General features: G+C 35.9%; 1 protein-coding gene across 5 annotated transcripts in view; it reads left to right on the top strand.

Moving 5' to 3' along the window:
* Positions 1-21,559, top strand: part of WASL (WASP like actin nucleation promoting factor) — an 86,842-nt gene that overhangs the window by 50,089 nt on the left and 15,194 nt on the right. For 3 of the 5 annotated variants that reach the window (XR_015766807.1, XR_015766806.1, XR_015766808.1), the window contains 6 exons: positions 759-801; positions 2,056-2,209; positions 7,252-7,772; positions 11,168-11,276; positions 13,801-13,891; positions 18,617-20,930. Coding sequence is in view for 1 of the 5 variants with exons in the window: in XM_088018685.1 (XP_087874811.1) it covers positions 759-801; positions 2,056-2,209; positions 7,252-7,772; positions 11,168-11,276; positions 13,801-13,862 (889 nt within the window). In the remaining 4 variants the exon portion in view is untranslated. Of the gene's footprint in view, positions 1-758; positions 802-2,055; positions 2,210-7,251; positions 7,773-11,167; positions 11,277-13,800; positions 13,892-18,616; positions 20,932-21,559 lie in introns of those variants that run through there. The other 2 variants (XR_003609544.2, XM_088018685.1) reach the window with 2 other exon arrangements.

The raw sequence follows: 21,559 nt of genomic DNA, 5'->3' as shown, positions 1-21,559 counted from the left end.
CAGCTGTCTTCTAGCTGTCTTCCTCACATGTTGGAAGAGGGCAAGAGGGACGTTTGGGTGGCTCAGTTGATTAAACGGCTGCCTTCGGCTCGGGTCATGATCCCAGGGTCCTGGGATCAAGTCCCTCATTGGGCTCCTTGCTCAGCAGGGAGCCTGCTTTTCCCTCTCTCTCTGCTTGTGCTCTCTCTATCAAATAAATAAAATCTTTAAAAAAAAAAAAGAGGAAGAGGGTAAGAGAACTCTCTGGGGGCCTTTTTTTAAAGGGCACTAATCCCATTCTTGAGGAATCCACCCTCAAAACCTAATCACCTCCCCAAATCCTTACCTCCAAATACCATCACATTGGGGATTAAGTCTCAATATAGGAATTTTCAGGGGACACAAACATTTAGTCTGTAGTAGGCATCAAACTTTTGGTATTTATTTGACATATTTTAAGCATTTTCATATACATCATTTATTAGCTCATTACAAAGTTCGTATCCTCTCATGTATATATGCTTATATTCTTCTCCTAGTTTGACAGTTGAGGAAATGGATGCTCAGAAAGATTGTGCAAAAATGTTAAAACTCGGTTTTAATCCTGGCCTCCTGACTCCTCACACAGTTTTTTCCCTGAATATGGGTATGTCTGTGAGAACTATTAGTTCAGGCCCAAAATTTATTGGTTGGATTGGAGTTCATACATTTTATGTTTTAAATGCTTTTTATGTATTTTCTATTTTTTATTTATATGTATTTTTGGTCTACTTCTTTAGGCACATTGGACATGTTGGTTGGGATCCGAATACTGGCTTTGATGTAAGTGTCTTTTCAAGCCATAAATATTATTGCTCTAAATATGTGGTAATGCTGTGCCCTATGGATAGATTTTTATTATTCATTTTTGTGAATTCTAGCATTTATTTGAATGTATTTATGTATATATACCACTGAGGTTGGAAACCTTAGTATTGTTCTGTCATTTATGGCTATGTCTGTAAAGACAAAGGTTTTATACTCCTTGGAGTATACAGTACTTATGTACTGTAATACAGGGGTGCCTGAATGGCTCAGCCTGACTCTTGGTTTCGGCTCAGGTCATGATCTAAGGGTCGTGAGATCGAACCCCGTGTCAGCTCTGCACTCAGCCAGAGTCTGCTCAGGATTCTCTCTCTCCCTTTCCCTCTGCTGCTCCCCTGCTTGCTCTCTCTCTCTCATAGATAGATAGGTAGATAGATAAAATCTTATATACTGTAATATAAAATTCTTGTGTGTTGCCAGCCAAGAGAAGAAAATTATTTCTGCTAACTGATCATTTTAGAGGAATGTATACCAAATTACTGGAAAGTACTATAACCAAATTCTGAATATCCAGTTGTTAAATTATCTAAATCTTTTCATTCTATTCTTTTGGGCAGTTTTGTCATTTAATTTTTAGCACTATGAGCAAGGTAGGCAACTGCTGGCAAAAATAAGCATTTTTAACATTTTTAATCTATTTTGGTTGCTTAAGTAATATGTATTTCACATTTGACAGATAATCAGGATTTGGAAAAATTATTTTGAAGAGAAATATTATTTGTGATTGTGGGTCAGAAATCCTTCTGGGTTTTTTTGTTATTAACTACAATGTTAACTCCACAACATTTATTGGATGCTTCTTTATGTTGGGCTCTGTACAGGATGCTGAAGTTATAAGGAGGTCCTTTCTTCAAATTTTCAAATTGACTTACTTTTTTTTGTTTATTTGTGATTATACCTAAATCTTATTTAGTTAACAGGTGAACACTGGAGATGTCTGAATCAGGAATGGGTTAGTAAAACTCTAAATGAGATGCCTTCTTTTTGAAGATAGGGAACAAAAAAAGAAAAATTTATTCTTTGTTCTTATCTTTTCTGTTTTTTAAATAAGAAAGTTTAGTTGGCTTATAAATAATCTAACCATGTTAAAATTGTATAAATTTAAAATAATTTCATAAAGGGCACAGGTGAGAACTAAATTTGAATTTGATCATGCTTATTTTTAAAAATTGGGATAGATTTTATAGTTAACAGTTACTTTATCTGTTGTAGCTGAATAATTTGGATCCAGAATTGAAGAATCTTTTTGATATGTGTGGAATCTCAGAGGCACAACTTAAAGACCGAGAAACATCAAAAGTTATATATGACTTCATTGAAAAAACAGGAGGTGTAGAAGCTGTTAAAAATGAACTAAGAAGGCAAGGTAACTTTTTTTTTTTTCTATTCAGGCATTCAAATCTTTTTTCCCTTGTGAATCTTTTGAGGTCAGTTTCATGGAAGACAGCTACACACATTCATGTGAACTTTCCTTAAGCAGAATATTTGAATTTATAGATAAGTAGCTTGGCCTGGCTGCTTTGCATTATTTTGATATAACTTAAATTTTGATAAGGTTTTTCTTATTAAAAACTCTTCTTTGCCACCTTATTCATTTGGGCATGCTTTTCTTCTTCCTAGTTTTTGTGTACTGGAACAAAAGCTCTAGTTAAAGCATTCTTCTGAAGAATTTAACTGTCATTTTAAATTAGGGGTTTGACTTACCTGTATCTTTTTCACTACTGATGTTCATTCGGTCTTTCATTCATTCATATATTCAGTAAACATTATTATGTTAGCACTTGTCTTCACTCAGGATATTTAGATGTAAATAAACATTTTCTGTCCTCAGAAATCTTACAGTCTAGTGTGGAAACAGATACTTAAACATATAGTCAATAACTGCTATTGTGGAAACACACTGTTAGTTTTAATGAAACTAGTGTGATGCTAATTTCTTATTTTTTGAAAAAATTACATCTCCAGAATAGATTTTTAATAAAAACACCTTGGGCATAGCACCATTGTTGTTTTTAAATGCTCCCAGAGTGAGTCACTTTTACTATTAGTGTGTTCCTTGACTCTCTTTTTGTCCACTGTTACCACACACTTTGGCGTTACTCTACTAGATGTCGCCTGGCATCTCTCTGAGCTCTCTGAATTTTTAAGTTTATAAGTCACTCTTGACGTTTACTAGACCATCCGTACATCTGCCCTCAAACCTGAATTCCGGTGACTAAGAGTTGATTATATTACCCTGATTGGGTTTGTTTTTTAAACTTTATTGTGATTGCTTTTTATTTTAGCTGCTTTTAAAGCATCAAATTAGGCAAAGTCTCTCCTCAGTTGAATTACCTAAAACAAAAAAATATACAGGCATTAAAAAAACATGCTTTGGAAACAAAGTTAAATTCTTGTCATACTCAAGAACCTAACTCCCAATGTGGAATCTTTTAGACACCAAAGAATTATTTTATAGAAGGTAAATTTTTTCAAAGGAAGAGTAAAAAGACTAATGATTTATTAAGGAAATGTTTTCCAGGCAGAACATATAATGTGTTCAAAGTATAAAAAAAATTAGAGAAGTTTATGAAGTTGCCTTAAAAATATATTTTGTAAAAAAAATATATAATATATATGTAGTAAAATCTACTGATCAAATCTCTTGAAACTTGTTTTGTAAAGTTATGTAATCAGGTTTATAAAAGTAGTAGACTTGTGATTTCCAACATATTTTTTGTGTGTCTGTGCAGTTTTTTGAAGGCCATTAACTCTGGTGCCTGGGTGGCTCAGTCGTTAAGCATCTGCCTTCGGCTCAGGTCATGATCCCAGGGTCCTGGGATTGAGTCCCACATCGGGCTCCCTGCTCAGTGGAGAGTCTGCTCCTCTGTCTGCCCACCCCCTGCTCGTGCCCACTCTCTCGCTCTCTCTCTCTCTCCCTCTCTTGCCAAAATAAATAAATAAAATCTTAAAAAAAAAAAAAATGAAGGCCATTAACTCAATCATCTGTGTAGGTCCACCATAGTGGAGTGGTATGTATGTGGGATGTTATTTGACCCAGTGCTCTAAATTATGCATGCTTTGATATGTTTACTTTCAAAGAAGCTAGAGTTCATTTATCTTGCTTCCAAACATCCAGGGAGATTATTTGTCCTCTACTCAAACAAATTTATTTCTGTATGAGTCTGAGCTCATATTTCATCTGTACTTTAGATAATTGTAATGAAATTATGTGGATATTTTAAAAACACCTCTTACCCACAGCACCATTGTTTTTATTGTTGCTTATTATACTTATTCCTAGTGATTGCTTTTCACACTTGGCGTTATTTCAGTAACCTGAATAAGATATACTTAGATTTTTACATTAATTTGGGTTAGGGAGGGGGTACTTAATATAAATAAATACGGTTCTACTCAGGGAGTTGTCAGTATTCCCATAAATTTAAATTTGTGTTGAGTAGCATTTTTCTGTTTGCTTTACTTTGATGAGAGTACATGAGAGCAGTTCTTTAATGGTTCCTGAATTCTATAATACTACATTTCTTTTAAATATTAGTTATATTTATATTGCTTTATAATTTCTGTTAAAATACCTGTAAATGTCAAATATCTAGAGAGTTATCTATTATTCTTAATGTTGATCTGCAATAATAATAATTTTTAACTATATGAGCTTTTTTTGTAGTATAACCTCAAGACAAGGTTTTCTGTAAGTGTCAGTCTTCCTTTTTAACTAAATTTTGATAGTAAGAAGTTTTATTGGTTGTAACTTTTGTTTCATATTTTTCACTTTATTTCTTTTTTAGAAATCTAAGAAGTATTGTCATTCTGATTCTGGTGTTTGTGGTGACTCATAGAGTTTTGCAAGTCTCTAGGCCATCAGATTTTCTCTTGGTCTGTGTGGTATCTGCTTAGCAGGCATATTTGTGCATGGAAACATCTAACACCCATTGTGCCCTTTCCTCTCCTTTTTTAATTCTTTCACATTTTTACATTGGGATAAGGCATGTTTTTTGCATATTTATTTTTACGTAGAAGTAATACAGACTATAAAGAAATAGAAAGTTGGTAATAGATTTTCCTCATAAAAATAAAGAGATGTTTCCAGTCACTTTTCAAGATCATAGAAATGCTGAACTTGTGCTGTACCCAAACTGGATGCAGTTAATAATTTACACACAGTCAGTTAAGGCTTCCTTTCCCCTAGGCAATGGTTTTAATGTCCATTCCAATGAATAATAATTAGAGTGCAAAGTATTCCAATAAAGGTACTTACTACAAGTTCGAAAGAACTTTTATTCTCTCTACTGAAGAAATAGATTATTTTACATATAAAAAAGATTGTGGGTTCAGAGTCCTCAATGAGACTATGAGAAATGATTTACTAATACTTTTTATAGTAGGATACGGTGGGTATTTTCCTCTTAATTAACAAACAAGTAAATCATAACTATTTGAAATATAAACCTTAGACTGATTAAAAATGCTGGAAGGAGGGGCGCCTGGGTGGCTCAGTCATTAAGCATCTGCCTTCGGCTCAGGTCATGATCCTTGGGGTCCTGGGATCGAGCCCCACATTGGGCTCCCTGCTCGGCAGGAACCCTGCTTCTTCCTCTCCCACTCCCCCTACCTGTGTTCCTGCTCTTGCTGTCTCTCTGTCAAATAAATAAAAAATCTTAAAAAAAAAAAAAGATTTTTATTTATTTGACAGAGAGAGCCACAGTGAGAGAGGGAACACAAGCAGGGGGAGTGGGAGAGGGAGAAGCAGGCTTTCCGCTGAGCAGGGAGCCCATTGCGGGGCTCGATCCCAGGACCCCAGGATCATGACCTGAGCCGAAGGCAGATGCTTAACGACTGAGCCACCCAGGCGCCCCAATAAAAATCTTAAAAAAAAAAATTGCTGGAAGGATTTGATGTACTGACCCTATTCAGAGTGTATGTAATACATTTATGTCATATCCTCCTGGTTTTGCTCTTTTACTAGAAAATATGTTAGAAAAGGACTTTGCTTTTAGCAAGTTTAATAAGTCTCCTCACTTTGGATCCAGTGAGAGAATTGGGTGGACCTTAGCTGCAACACTCAGACCTCCAGTGTGCCTTGAATGTAAATCATAGGAACTTCCCTCTGTGATGGCTGACATCTAAGTGGGGTAACTCTCCTGTTTGCAGATATATATTATTTCTACTTTTAAAAGTTTGTATGCAGGGAGACAATACCCTGTGAGTATTGGTCTTTCTGCATATTTTATCTAATGTTTATATTTGGTAGCATATTTCCCATGATTGCCCCAAGTTAAATTAGAAGATACCTTCTATTTCCTTTGAAATGAGGGCTTTTTCCCCTTCTCTGGTATCATTGTATTATTGAACATCTAAAGGTACTTGTTATTTGTAGTTAGGGTTGGCATTAGTATTTTGTAAGATTGTAGAACTATCCCTCAATGATATAGTTTATATCAGTAAATACAGATGGTTTTTATGAATTCTAGGATTTCTCTACTCCTAAAAATAGTCAATTTTTCTCTCTAGTGTTTAAATGAATGGAGAAGTAATGAAGTTCATTATTATGTAAATTTGTGTATACTGTTGGTAAAATCATGCCTCCAGAAATATAATAAATGTGTACCTTGAATTTTTTCCTTGTTATATCTTACATTTTTACTTAAGGAGAAAAAGAATGTGAATATCATTAATACCAGAATAGTCTTAATATTTTATTAATAACTTTAGTTCGGTTTTTCAGTGTGTAGAAATTCTGTTAATTTTTTAATAGTTAGTTGTGTCTTCTGAATAAGTAGTTGAATATTTCACCTGAGTAAGCCTCCCTTACTGCCATCACTAGAATTACTGACCATCTTGTATAGAAAATAGAAGACATAAAATATAAACATAAGGTGGCAAAGGTTTAAAATTTTAAAAGAAAAAGTATTCAGTTTGGGTTTAGCTCAGATTAACTTGAATAAACTCTGGTATGTTATGCTACATCAGCTATTTAATTCTGAATGTAAATTAATTTTATAAAATAACTAACACTCAGTTCTTTAAAGAGGGAAGGTATCCATTAATTTTTATGAAAATGTTAAATAATGCTAATTGACCAAAGTGTTTAATTTTGTTGTGATATTTTTGTTATTTAAGAAGGTGCTTATTCCCTTACCTTCAGAAGTGATGCTGATTCCTAAAAACTAAATTCTACAGTTTTAGCTAATATTTTTCAAGAAACGACAAGAAGGTGCTCTTAAGTTGAGTATTCCCAAATAGAATGATATCATCTGTGTTCACATATCTTTGTAAAATAAGATACAAAGATGAGGCCTTTTTTTCCCTCGTATAATTTTTTTTATATATGTTGAAGTAAGTTTTTTTTTCCAGTATGATGTTTGTGGGGGAGAAAGTATGCTTTCTTTTTTTCTGTTTTTATTTCAGCACCACCTCCTCCACCACCATCTAGGGGAGGGCCGCCTCCCCCTCCGCCCCCTCCGCATAGCTCAGGCCCTCCCCCCCCTCCTGCCAGGGGGAGAGGCGCGCCTCCTCCACCACCGTCTAGAGCTCCCACAGCTGCACCTCCACCACCGCCTCCATCCAGGCCAGGTGTAGGAGTCCCTCCACCGCCGCCAAATAGGATGTACCCTCCTCCACCTCCAGCCCTGCCCTCTTCAGCACCGGCAGGGCCTCCGCCACCACCTCCGCCTCTGTCGTTGGCGGGGTCAGCAGCACCGCCCCCGCCCCCACCCCCACCCCCTCCACCGGGGCCACCACCTCCCCCTGGCCTCCCTTCTGATGGTGACCATCAAGTTCCAACTCCTGCAGGAAACAAAGCAGCTCTTTTAGATCAAATTAGAGAGGGTGCTCAGCTAAAAAAAGTGGAACAAAACAGTCGACCGGTATCCTGCTCTGGAAGGGATGCACTTTTAGACCAGATACGACAGGGTATTCAGCTGAAATCTGTAAGTAATCTCTTCTTTTCAGTTTAGACTTTCTGTCCTAATGGAATTTTTAAAGTAATTTATAAGACAACTTGGAAAGTCTTTATTTCACTTTTTGCTCTTTCTCTTGGTATTCATATTTTTAACCCTTTGAATTTCTGATATTTTTACATACGGTAAAACACACACATTTATACCTATACCAGTGTAACCCATACTTCTGTAATCGAAATATCACCCCAGAAAGTTCCCTCATGCCTCTTTCCAGTTAGTCCCCCTTTCAAAAAGATCACCAATCTGATTTCTGTCACCGTAGATTAGTTTTGCCTGTTCTAGAACCTCATGTAAGTGGAATATTCCAACATGTTTGCTGTTGTTCTAGACTTCACTTCTGAATAAAATTTACTTTAAAATTTAAAGAAAAATCTTCAAACTATAGAAAAGTAAACCCTACTTATAACTAATTGTAATCACCTTGGTAAGTTCAGACCATTACCTTTATGAAAAACTAAACTGTATTCTAAAGTTCCTGTGTTCTGAAAATTAGATTAGTAGAAAATCCGACTCTGCAGAAAAAGGAAAGAAATCTCTGTACTGGATGAGGCAGAAGTGGGCAAACTGGTTTTTTTGAAAGGACCACATAGTAAATATCTTAGGCTTGCAGGGTATGTGGTCTCTGTCACAACTACTCAGTTCTGGTGTTGTGCCATAAAAGCAGCAGCATTGACGATGCATAATTGAATGGGCATGGTTGTGTTCTATAAAGCTTTATTTAGGGACACTGAAATTTGAATTTCATATAATTCTCACATGTCACAAATATTATTATTTTGATTTTCTTCCAGCCATTTAAAAATGTAAAACTCATTTTTCACTTTAAAAAGTTCTACAAAAAATAGGACACACTAGGTTTGGCCCATGGGCAATAGTTTGCTCACTGCTTTTCTAGAACCTAAACTGCCTGCATTGAGATACTTCCTTCTGAGAGTACATGTAGTCTGTCAGTTCCAACAGGAACATTTGCTCTGCGGGGCTTCAGACAGGTAACGGACGGTAGATTTTTCTATGCAGTAAATAAAGATGAAAGAAGGGGATTTTGATTGAAAATTATTTTGTGATCTAGGGAATTATGGTAACTTTCTCAATCACCAAAACTTTAGCTAGGAAGAGAATGGTGGATAGGGAACACAGCTAATTGAATGAAAACATTTAAACATTGGCATAGCACAGATTTAAAAAACTCTGATCTTTTAAATGTATCTAGAGCTTTTTCTTACCACGTGATTAAGCTGTCTGCTCCCTCTCCCCCTTTAGTTTAGACTAAAGGTTTCTCAGGAACAGTTGAAGAATTTTGAACAGTTGTTAGTGGGAAGAATTAGTGTCAAAATGCCCACAGCCACGGTGAATAACAGGTTTTAATGGAGTCATTTTTAAACTTGTAGCTTAGAATCTGTGCCACTTATGTGTCACTCATTCCCACATCTGCCACTCTTAACTTACCTTTTGTTTCTCTTTCCTCTCTTCCACAGTCAACTTTGTTTCTTTCTCTCATTTGCTGATACTAATAAGGTGTTAAGTTTAATGAATTAAGTTGTCCTCTTTTTTTAATTTAAAAAGTTGCTAAATTAAATTCCCTATTTATTTTCCCCATCATCATTTCTTCCCATCCCAACTCTCTCTCTGTCCAAAAAAACCCTGTAAATTGATATCTGCATTTCTTTTAGAAAAAGAAATGTGTGTTCCATTCTAAGTGTAGGCCATCCTTACCCTAAATAATCACCTTTTTTTTTTTTAACTGCTGAGTAATATCCTAGAGGGCATAAATCAGTGAATGATTAGCATGTTATATATGTGATCTGAGTCCATAATGTTATTTCCTTTTTAAGAAACCATTCTGTGGTTGAAGTTTCTCTGTTTCTTTAAACAGTCTATATAAATCATTTATTAAGTGATGAAAATTACTAACATAAGATCACAGATTTACTTTAAAGAGCTGGCAGGAAAGGTGTAAGTATTCACTTGTATATATTTTGAATTCCATGTTCATAGTACCTCGGACAGCACCATGTCTAAGTCAGTGCTTTAGAAAACGTGTTTAAGGCAGTGTCGTGCTCCTGCATTGCTCCCTGCCCCGTATTACCAGCTTGCTTAAGGGGAGTCTGTTTCTCCTTATTGCTGCTATACTTCTTTGAGAGCCTCATGCTGACATTCAGAGCTCTGAAACTATTTCTGTTGTCTTTTTCATTTGTGGCATTTCTATACCAGTAATAGTTAACATCTGGTCTCTAAAAACCTAAATACTAATGAATGAGTCAGTATTTTATGGGGAATTACTTCGACTATTTTTAAAAGAAAAAGATCTGTAAATCCAGAAAGACAAATAGTATTAGGAGAAGAGCTGTGAAGACCAAAATAAGAAGTTTGCCATAACAAAGTAATTTTTGGTGGGGGTGGGGGGATGACTTAGAATTGAAATGAAACAGCTGTGTGATTTCATTTTTAATTATACCAGTATTCTAGCTTTACAAAGGTAATATAATTCCAGAGACAAAATTAACACAGTGACTATTTTGTATAAATGACTGTTCATTTTAGTCAAAGTACACTTAGAGGAGTACTTTCTAAATTTTTTTCCCTGAATCTCAACAGATTTCCTGTATTCTCTCTTTTTTAATGAGAGTTGGAATCAGGGAGTATTTTGTATAGAAATTAGATTTTAATGAGACCCCTTGAGGTTGATTTTTTTTTCCCCCCTTGAATGTAGTTTATACTAGATAGAAGTACTTTAGTTAGGTATAGTTGGTTGCCTCGTGAGGTAGGTATATTTTGAAAGCTACATAACTGATCTCCTTAAAGAGATTAACTTCTCATAATGCTATGAGAAAGAAAATTCATTTTGAGTTAAAATTATATAGGTATAAATATAGTATATAAGGTGATAAAGCTTGTTAGTAAAGCTGAGTTTTTCTAGGAGAGCAGAAGTCTCTTCATTTGCTCTTAGATATCTTAAGTGTCCTCACCTAACAACTCCAGGAATCTGGACATTACCTTAGTTTTGTTGAAATGATGTTCCTTGATAATAGTTTTAAAGTTTCATCAGCTAAGGCTTTGTGTACTAGAATGAAAATGAACAGAAGTAATCCATCTGCAAGGACAAGTATTATTTAGGGAAGGGTTTGTTATTCTAATAACAAATGTGTTGTTGGCTTTATACATTAAGGAGTATATGAATAATTATTTTAAGGCAGCAGTTTATTTCTTCCTAACTTAGTTAATCCTGTCCTGGGTTTGTGTGCTTTTTTTTAATCCCTTTCCTTTTTTTAAATAGGTAGTGATTCTAAAAATGTCAGACTTTCTGGAGACAAAAATTTTTTGCTAAGAATTTATTTCTAAATTTTGCTAACTTTTTTTCCAAGGTATCTGATGGCCAAGAGTCTACACCACCAACACCTGCACCCACTTCAGGAATTGTGGGTGCATTAATGGAAGTGATGCAGAAAAGGAGCAAAGCCATTCATTCTTCAGGTATATTTACATGTACATATGTATATTTAATTTTAATATTTGAAGTTCTATTTTCTTTTGATTTTATGATAGTCTTTGCTAGCTTTTCCCCTGCTGTTGAGTAACACTGATGTGGATTTTAGGACAAATTTTTTTAAATTTAGGACAAATTTTTTAAAAGTTACTGCCACTGTGACTAGTCTGTCTGAAGCTTAATGGATTCCAGGACACCATAGCCATAACCATAAATTGGAAGAACAACTTCAGAGAAATAGCAGTTTCATTTCCTATACTGGAAATACTAATAGAATGCCTGGCAAATCTCTAAATTAGGCTTGAGACTCTGGATCTCATTCCTGTGACATTCTTGTGACATGAGAAATTCCGGTTTCCCTGATTTGTGAGAATCAGGGCTGAGAAACTGGGTTTTCTGGGATTTGCTAAAGTATTTTGAAGTTTTTTGTGTCCTCTTGTGATTTCCTAAGAGGTTTATTTGAATAAACTTGTCCCTATTCTGAGGCCATTATTAAGCATATGTATACCACCATATAAGTGGATATTACTTTCAAAAGAGAAAGCAGTGGGTCTTGATATAACACTTGAGGTTTACTAAAGAGCTTCCCAGCATGATGTACCAGAATCAGATCTCTGTTCTTATTAAATCTATTATTTACTCTCTATCAACCTCAGTTTTCTTATTTGTTATGTGGAAAGAATTCATGAATCATGATTGATATGAAGAATAAATAAAATAATATGTAACTAACCAGCAGATTACTTAGCACATAGTAAGTGCTCAGTAAATGTCATTTTTCTTCTCTGTGTTTTTCTGTAAGAATGTGGATATCTAGGATCTATTACCAATATTTATTTTCCTTAAATAGACATATTTATTTTCATACTGTGTGATAAAGAGAGAATAGGCTATTTCATTCTGCAAATATTTATCATGGAATAATAATAATAAAAAAAAAATCCCTGCCTTCATGGAGCATGAATGGATGCATTGGAGACAAACAGTAAACAAAGTTAGAAAAATATATGTTAAATGGTGATATGTACTAAGGACAAAAATTAAGCAGAAAGGGAGATATAAGGACTTATAGGATATGGGAGGGAAGTTCATTTTGAAATAGGATGAGGCCTAACTGAGGTGACATTTGAAAAAAGACCAGGAGTTTAGGGAGTAAGCCATACAGAAAACTGGGGAAAATGTGTTCATTCAGATGGAAAGAACAGCAAATGCAAAGTCCCTGAGGTTGAGGAACATCAATGAGGCTGGTGTGGCTGAGGAAAGAATAGGAAGGTAATGAAGTAAGAGAGATGGTAGGAGGCCAGTAGTAAGGCCTTGGAGGCCATGAATGTGATGGGAAGCCACTGGAATGGCAATAATCCAAGCAAGAGATAGCAAAGGTTTGAATCAGACTGGTAGCACCAGTGAGCTGGGATTGGGTACTAGGTATATTTTGACTGTGGAGATCCTTGAGTTTGCTGATGGGTTGGAAGTGAGGTTTGGAAAAAGAAAGGAGTGAAGGATGACTCCCAAGATTTTTGACTTGAGCATGAAAGGGGAGAAATTTTCATTAACAGAGTGGGATAAGATTTAGGAGGAGCAGGTTTGAGAGGAAAGATCAGGAGATTGGTTTTTGTAAATATTAAATTTGAGATACTTACTAAAAATTCAAACGTAGATGTTATGCAGGCATTTGGTTATGAGCCTGGAGTTGAGGGGTGAGGTCTGGACTGTTAAAATAAATTTTGCATGTCATTAAAATAGGCGTGGTATTTAAAGTTACAGAATGGGATGGGATCATTAAAGAAGTGGATGTGAAAAGAGAAGGTGTAATAAGGTCTGAAGGCTGGAGAGTGCAGTGTCTTAGAAGCCACATGAAGTGTTTGAAGGAGGATGGAGTGACGATCTGGGTCAAATGTATGTGATTGGACAAGAAAGCGAGAACAGGAACTTGAGCTTTAGCTTTAGCAACAGTAGGTTATTGGGGACCTGGAAAGAGCAATGTCGTTGGGCTCAGGAGAGAATAGGAGGGTAGGAAGGGAAGGCTGGGTATTTGGACTGCCTGCTCTGTTCGTTAGTGGCTCAGTGTCCTCAGTATCAATGAGTTTCCTGCCTGTCACTAGAATTATAACTGGAATTGGTAGCTGAACAATCAGGTGTAATTTTTTACAACTTTTCTTCAAAAATAGTCATTAAAGGGGCCACTCTTGGATTTGAGATGTGTGAAAATTCAGAGAGGCCAACACAAATGTGGGTTTTCATATAAAGAAACACTGGTTGAAATTCACTACATAGATACTACGGAACTAGAACCCAAGTCTTCTGACTCCTGTTCTAATCTTCAACTGACCATCCTACTCTTTAGATGTATTTTATTTGATTCATTTTAAATTGTCCTAGTAACCAGATTCCTCCAGAATCGAATGGTTTTGTTTCAGAAGTTAAATAATTGGAGGAATCATCCAAGAATCATGTAATGTTATTTTATTTATACATATGTTTTGATTGTTTGCCTTGGTGATTTTTTTCCAGATGAAGATGAAGATGAAGATGACGAAGAAGATTTTGAGGATGATGATGAATGGGAAGACTGATCTATATATTATATATATATATTTTTAAGGTGAAATACTAAACACTACTTTCTGTCTATGGATTCTGTAAAATTATCATGTAAATGTTCTACCAATTTGCTGTATATTTTTGTTGCCTTTTTTGCTTTTTTTTTATTAATCTGTGCAATACCTCATTTAATCTGTAAAGGTTTGTCAAAATCCTCTACAAAGCTACTCCCTGTTATTGTGTGCAAGTTTACACCAGGATGCTCACTTAATTTGTGAATATTTTTCATTCCATCAACAAGGGAGTTTAAATATTATTTGTGAGACTGACAAAAACCTTAATGTAATTTAGTTATAATGCCAGAAGGAAAAACACTATTTTCATACCCTACTTTTTCTGTACCTAAATTTTCTTATTAAAATCTAGTGTAGCACTACATTCTTTTTTAAGTGATACAGACCTTAGTTTATTTAGCCCCTTCATTTTGAACACCATGCTACATGAATGTTGAAGCTGACACATTGCACAGTTCTCTAGACATCACTACACTGATGCATTTTCTCAAGTTGTAGCAGTATGCTCTGCATAATGTCACTACAGAGACGCTAGTTGGGAAAATCAGTAACACACCTCTTAGAACAATATTGCCTGTTCTTGTACAGAAGTGGTATTTGGAGGCTGGAATCATAAGGAGACCTTGCATACCTGTACTTGTCTGAGATTATTTTTATGCTATAGCAAATGTGTCAGGCTCTTTTTAGCAAAAATTTAAAAATATTTTTGGTATTACTCTTAAACAGTTTTAAGTTTTTGCAGTTTGGGGGATTCTAGGGCTAATATTCTACTTGAACTGAAGGAGGCTGTACATTATGGTTACTTCAGTATCTGGTTAAATACACTATAAAAATTAGAACATTATAAAAATGATGTGGAATTATTTTTATTGTGTAGTCTGTGTGGATTGAGGTATTCAGAAATACCAGCCATACAAATCGAGTCTAGCTGGCAAAGGTCAACGCTGTAATGGTGAACCTATTAACGCTATTTAAAATTTTTTTTATAATTTGTCAAGGTTTTTGTCAAATGTCAGGTGAAGGGTTACATTTTTCTTAAAAGATTGGTGGTCCCAGTGTCATATTTCTTGAAACACATAACTGAATGATAGATTCTTTTTTTTAAATAAAACTTTACAACCTGCACATTTGTTATGTATACTAAATGATGTGTTAAAATTAGGGTTTCCTTGCCTCTCTACAATACACTAATCTGCCTAAAGGTGGTTGTTTTCATATTTATAGTGCTAATTATCATACCTACCTACTTTAAATTTTAGGTAGGAAAACGATCTGATTTAAATACAGACACGTATTTTTCTCACATTGAGTCATACGCAGAATGTAGTTCCAAATGTATTTCAGTACTATAATCACAGTATCCAACTAAAAATTAAGCTCTCTAGAATTGTACCGACCAAAATCTAGTATTTGGCATGATCTTGACAGGCTGGACCTGCAAGATATGGCTTGAATTTTAACCAGTTATCATATAATCTCTAATGATCATCTAGTTATCATAAATAATTTAAAAGGTTTTGTTGCTGAAAGCAGTAAGTGGTGCAGTAAGATAGTTAAGTTATTCAAAGAATGTTACCTTTCTTGCAAGAGTAATTTAAATACATGGGAAAGATTCTAGACTTTTTGTTTCTTGCAAAAACAGTGCCCTCTGCTGCTAGAAACCTTTTTCTGCTTACTCTCATTTTTATCGTGGCTTGAGCTCAGTGACAGAGTCTGGTGTGGATGAGGCTGGACAACTACTAACCAATGGAGTTAGGAATTTGTGCAAATGGTAAATAGAACATTATAATTATTTTAAGTAATATTAAGCATCCTCCTTTTTTTTCATTTGACATTATAAAAAACATTTTGAATATCCTAGAAATGTCTTTAAGGTAATGCCAGTTTAAGATCTCTGTTATCTTTTGGCCAAGGAATTCAGGGTTTTCCAGCTAACTTCGGTGTGATAAATATTTATCAGGAGCTGCTCTGAATAAAAGGATATCAATTCTTTGAGTTGGAAACAATTTTAAACATGTAAGATGGGTATAAAATTTGCCAAAGGTAATTGAGTTTATTCTTCTTGAGGAAAAAAAGGCTTTCTGTTATTGTTGTTGCACAAAGTCTAAATTACTATTGGTTGAAACACAGCAGCTGTGGAGTTCAGTCCAGGCATAAAGACTAGATCCACTGTAGATGTAAAGGTTGCATGTTTCGGTCCTCCACCACCTTGCACTGTGGGCAGCACTATACCTGTGCGTTGTCTGAAAGCCTCCCATATATTCTGCAGCTAAATGATTGTCTGATAGCCTTCGCATTTAACAAACTTAGCATGAGGCTTTTTATATGCTACGTGATAGACAATTTCAGCTAGCCACATATTGTATGTGTGAGATTCATAAAGACTTTTCAATCATTCATTTCCATTTATCAACTGAAATTTTGTTTAGTATGTGAATTTTTTTGAAATGTATAGTGATAGGATGTTGCACTGGTGGCAATTCATCATGGAGCATAATAAAATTAATTTGACCCAAATAGGCTAAAATGCTGTGTTTTTCTTTATTATGAAGAGATTAAAATGGATAAAAACATTTTTTTAACTGTAGATTATAGTAAAGGGTACACAGCAGTGAATGATGATGGTTGAAGTTTTCAGCAGACTGCATGCCCTGAGAGAGTGTGCCATTAAATAAACACGGTGAGCAAAAAGAATGTTACACCCTGTTCTGCTGGGAAATGGGACAGCTGCTCAGCTCCCTGGAAGCCCCTGCTGTGGTATACAGAGCATTCACATTGCAAGGTCAAACTGGAGCTGTTTAGCATACTGAAAATGTTGCAGTTCCCTAAAATCAGAATGATACTGCACTTTACTGGTCATTTCAGTAAAAGCTAAATACAGCAGTTCATGTGGGACTTAAATAGCTCTTAATCAATGGTATCAAAGACGGTACATTAAACAGGAACCTCAGTTTTGATAAATAGAATTTTCTGTGCTGCTGACTTTGGCACAAGTGGGTGTCTGAAGATTAAACTGAGTTATGGAATCTAGTGTGTAGGATGCTACAAAATGCCTTCTAAGAACTTTAGCCAAATTTAAACATTTCAATAATATGTTCTATTAAAAATTCGTTTCTGTTGTACAAATGTGAACACTTAAGAATGTATTAACCAAACTTTAAAAAAAAATTTTTTTTGAGAGACAAATGCCTCAGAATTGCACTTGTCACATTATATTTATCTAATCAAAGGAGAAATTCCTGAAATAACTTACTGTCCTTTAGAAATGGAGTTCTTAAAGGACAAGTATAGAAATAAGGTCTATTTATATACAATAGAAAATTCTTTATGGAAAAGAGAAATTTCACTTTGCACACTTATTTTACTGACATTGTTAGATTTTACCTCCAAAATACAGTATTCTCTTATAATCTCTTGGTCTTTCATTGATGGATTTTTTTTTTTAACCTTTGCTTTTTAGTGAAGCCCCTGGAAAAAGGTGTAATAAATTGGGTGTTATGGATATGATGGGGAGCATACTTTGCAGTTAATGCTAAGACTGCCTTTACGTCTACATGTGATACACGTATCCTCCTTTGCATGAAGGAGCGCGTTGAAAATTTTGGCTTTATAACAAAACATGTCTACATAAATCAGCCATATCTTTTTTTTTTTTAGTCTATATCAGTGGTCATCCTAACTATTGATGCAGTATTTAATTTCACACAAGTCCAGTGTAAATCTAAACTGGTCTGTACCACCATCAAGATTGACAAATCAATATATATGAACAGCACACAATTTTTTTAAGTAAAATTTAACAGTTAAGAAGCTTATAGGTGGTTTTTAGGTTAGTGAGGTATTTGTGTATTGGAGAATTTCTAGTAAATTTGAAGTCCCTTAATTTTTTAACAACCACAAACTTTTTTTTAAGATTTTATTTATTTATTTGAGAGAGAAAGAATGAGAGACAGCATGAGAGGGAGGAGGATCAGAGGGAGAAGCAGACTCCCTGCTGAGCAAGGAGCCTGATGCGGGACTTGATCCCGGGACTCCAGGATCATGTCCTGAGCTGAAGGCAGTTGCTTAACCAACTGAGCCACCCAGGTGCCCCCACAAACATTTTTTATACTTACTTTAGTAATGATTTTCTTTAAATTCTCTATTCAAGAGGAAGTTCCATTTTAACACTATCAAATTATGTTATGGAACTGGCATTTCCAGGTGTCATATTGATGTCACTTTCTGTCTTGGACTGGTTGGCATGTCTTGACCTGAGTTCAGTTTTATCTTGGTTATGGCTAGATGTGTGAGGATTTTCATCCAAGCCCAAGTCTAAGAATTTTTAAGCATCAATATCGCCATATTACCCAATTACTTATTAAGACTGAATAGGTGATGGACATTAAAATATAATTGCAGTCAGGTAGATCCCCTCCCTCCTTACATCTAAAATGCATACTTCACAGCTGAAAGACAGCTGCAGACCATCAAGTTCCATCAGGCCAACTCATCAGACTGGTAGAGGGGCTCGCCTGCGTTCTGTTAGAAGGAGCTAATATTAGAATTCAGCTTTGACTACTAGTTCAGTTGCTTTTTTCTGTGCACCATACTTTTATCCTTGTTTTCTGTATTTTTCTTAAATTACCAATAAGTTGCAGATTTACTTTGCTTCTGAAAGATTTATGGCTATAAATTTCACTCTTTCGCACTTGTCATCTGGGTGTTGATAGAAGCCACTGGCATCCTGTTCTCGTCTCTGCCGAGGAAAGCTGGCTTGCTTTGAGGAACCGGCCTCTGACTCTGAAGCATGTGATCGTATTTTGGCTCAGTGATGGCGGACACCCTACATTGTTCAAGCATTCGGTCATCACAGGACACTCTTGTCATTTAGTGCTGGGTTAATAAAATTGAGCTTTATATTCTACATTGAAATTATTTTTGTTTATTTCCTATGGATGTAAAGAGCATTGCCTTTATTTAGACGTAAGTATTTTGTAAACCCTTAACACTCAACTTGCCTGACAGAAAATCGGTTTGAGAATGTATTAATCTTTCTGTATAATTTTCAGTCAACAACTGCACTGTCAATTTAAAGACCAGGAGTTCTTCCAAGAGGACAGGGACAAACCGAACACTTTAAATCCAGCTTCCTGGTTTTCTTATTAGTGAGAGGGGAGATTCTAATTTAGTAGCATGTATTTCATCCTTAGTGAAAAAAACGCAGGAAAATAAAGCTTGTATTCCAGTGTTGGTAGTGTTGAAAGAAACTAAGTGAAAGGAAAAGGCATCATCAGGTCCAGTTAACTATAGGAAGACATAAAGCTGTTCATAATGTCTCAATTCTGTAGAGATCTGTTAAGAGAACTCTAATTAGTTCCTTAAATCAGCTTCTAAGCCTAAAAAGAAACAACTTTATTTTTTTAGTTAGTGTGGGAGTCTAAGGAAGCAGAGAATAGAAAAGAGAATTTGTTTGCAAGCAGATTTTATTTAAAGATTGGGATTGGGAAAACATTTAGCAAGTAAAATTAAGTGTTAAAATCTCCATTTTGAAGGGTGATAATTAGTTAAGCTAATGAAATCGGGTATTTGGTTTATGTTTGCTTATTAAGCAAGGATATAGGGGTGCCTGGGTGGCTCTGGTTAAGCATTGGACTCTTGATTTTGCCTCAGGTCATGATCTTAGGGTCTTGGGATCGAGTCCTGCCTCGGGCTCTCAGCATGGAGTCTGAGATTCTCTCTCTCTTTCCCTCTGCTCCTCCCACTCACGCATCCCCTCTCTTTCTCTGGCTGTCTCTTCCTAAGATAAAATCTTTAAAAATTTTTTTTAAATTCTAAAAAAACTAAAAAGCAAGGCTATAAATGTAGAAAAGCCATCTTTTTTTAAATTGCATATTCTGCTAAAATTTAAGTGACCTTGTTTTGTCCCTGGTTGAATGCTTGGATGCTATAGAACATGTTTGTAAGGACCTGATGCCTAAAAATGTTCTGAAAGTTTGAGTTGATCCTGAGCCAGACAATTGCTTTAGGTTTGCATCACCAGAGCCCAGACGTTTACAGCCACCATGTCTGGGTCAGTCTGATGTGGTTTAAGCCATGAGACTGGGTGTGGAGAGCTCCGTGTGCCACGGAGCCCTCTCAACATCCTCCTGTTATTTTCCACTTGCATCACTTGGTTTTCCAGAACAACAGAAAACCTGGTTTGATAGCAAGTCGCTGTATTATTTTTCATAGATGTTTCTTCCTTTCCCAACTCTAAATATGAAGCCAAGCATCATGCCACCAAGAGAAAAGGCAGGGAGAAACAAGTACGTTGGGCATTTGAGTTCAGTCTTGACTTTGTCAAGCTTACTTCTCTAATCATTATGCACAGTTGAACTCAGATGGGATTTGGCGGGTCATTGGAAAAGATAGGATAACTTGGGGGGTGGGGAATGTATTTTTTCCACCACATGGCTGGTTAACACAGGTGTAGCATTTTCTTCGTATCTGGGTCTTGGTTTGCGATGCATGGTAAGTTAGAATTGCAGTAATGACTCCACACACAAACTACTTGATATAATAAAGCAAGTATATTTTTTTTTTAAAGATTTTCTTTATTTGAGAGAGAGAGAATGAGAGAGAGAGAGAGCACAAGAGGGAAAAGGGTCAGAGGGGAGAAGCAGACTCCCTGCTGAGCAGGGAGCCCGATGCGGGACTCGATCCCGGGACTCCAGGATCATGACCTGAGCCGAAGGCAGTCGCTTAACCAACTGAGCCACCCAGGTGCCAAAGCAAGTATCTCTCAACACTGGGGAACCACTGCTGTATCTTCACGGTGACAAGATATACCACAAAACTGAGGATAGGGATGGGCAGTGTAAAAACTATGCAGGAGTTTTTTGAGAGTTTTTCCCCAAAAAGCTTCCAAATACACAAGTTTTTTTTTTAAATATTAATAGGAACTGGTGGCTAAAGCAAGAAGGAACAGGAACATAAGGAAATGTTCTCCTGTATCAAGTTCCCGAGTCTTCAAAAATTCCGACATCTTATTTTCGGAGCTACTGGGTGAGTGCACTTGAATGCAAGTGTTATTATCCTGATGTCCTATACTTAGCCAAACTACTTAAAATGAATTATTGTTACTGTAAATTGGAAGTAGGCCCCAGAATAAAACAAATCTGTTGTTCTGTACTAATATATCTCTAGATCAGGAAAATAGAAATTCATGTGGCCACATAATGCTAAGACCCACTGAGAAATCAGGCTCCCCACCTCCCCTGCCAGCTTTGTAACAGGTAGTTTATTAAATCACCTTGATATAGTTTAGGAATAGAAGGTGTGCTCATGATCGAACATGAAAGAATGGCCGACAGGCATGCACCAGTAAAACAGGAAAGGAGGCTGGAAAAACCTTGACACTGGATGCTGGAGATTCTCTTGTGTGGCTACCAATGCATGTGAGCCCCTTCCAAACCTGTCTCAAAATACAAGGTCTGCTCTAGCAGGTCACTGGAGATGCAACCTTAGAGCCATTTAAGGTTATTTAAGAAACTGTCTTTGTGTTAGTGGGCATGAGCAGGAACATTTATGTATATTGATGTATACAAAATGTATTCATGGAACCACCTGACCTGCAGAAATTAGCTTGCCCAGGTAGGAGAAGGAGGAATTAGTGCACAAGGACTTGACTGGCT

This window comes from Eumetopias jubatus, unplaced genomic scaffold (assembly GCF_037043125.1).
Source record: "Eumetopias jubatus isolate StellerSeaLion01/CBP00866 unplaced genomic scaffold, mEumJub1_p1.0 scaffold_14, whole genome shotgun sequence".
NCBI lineage: Eukaryota > Metazoa > Chordata > Mammalia > Carnivora > Otariidae > Eumetopias > Eumetopias jubatus.
Note: the sequence above shows the minus strand (reverse complement) of the source record. Positions and strands in the feature narration are given on the sequence as shown.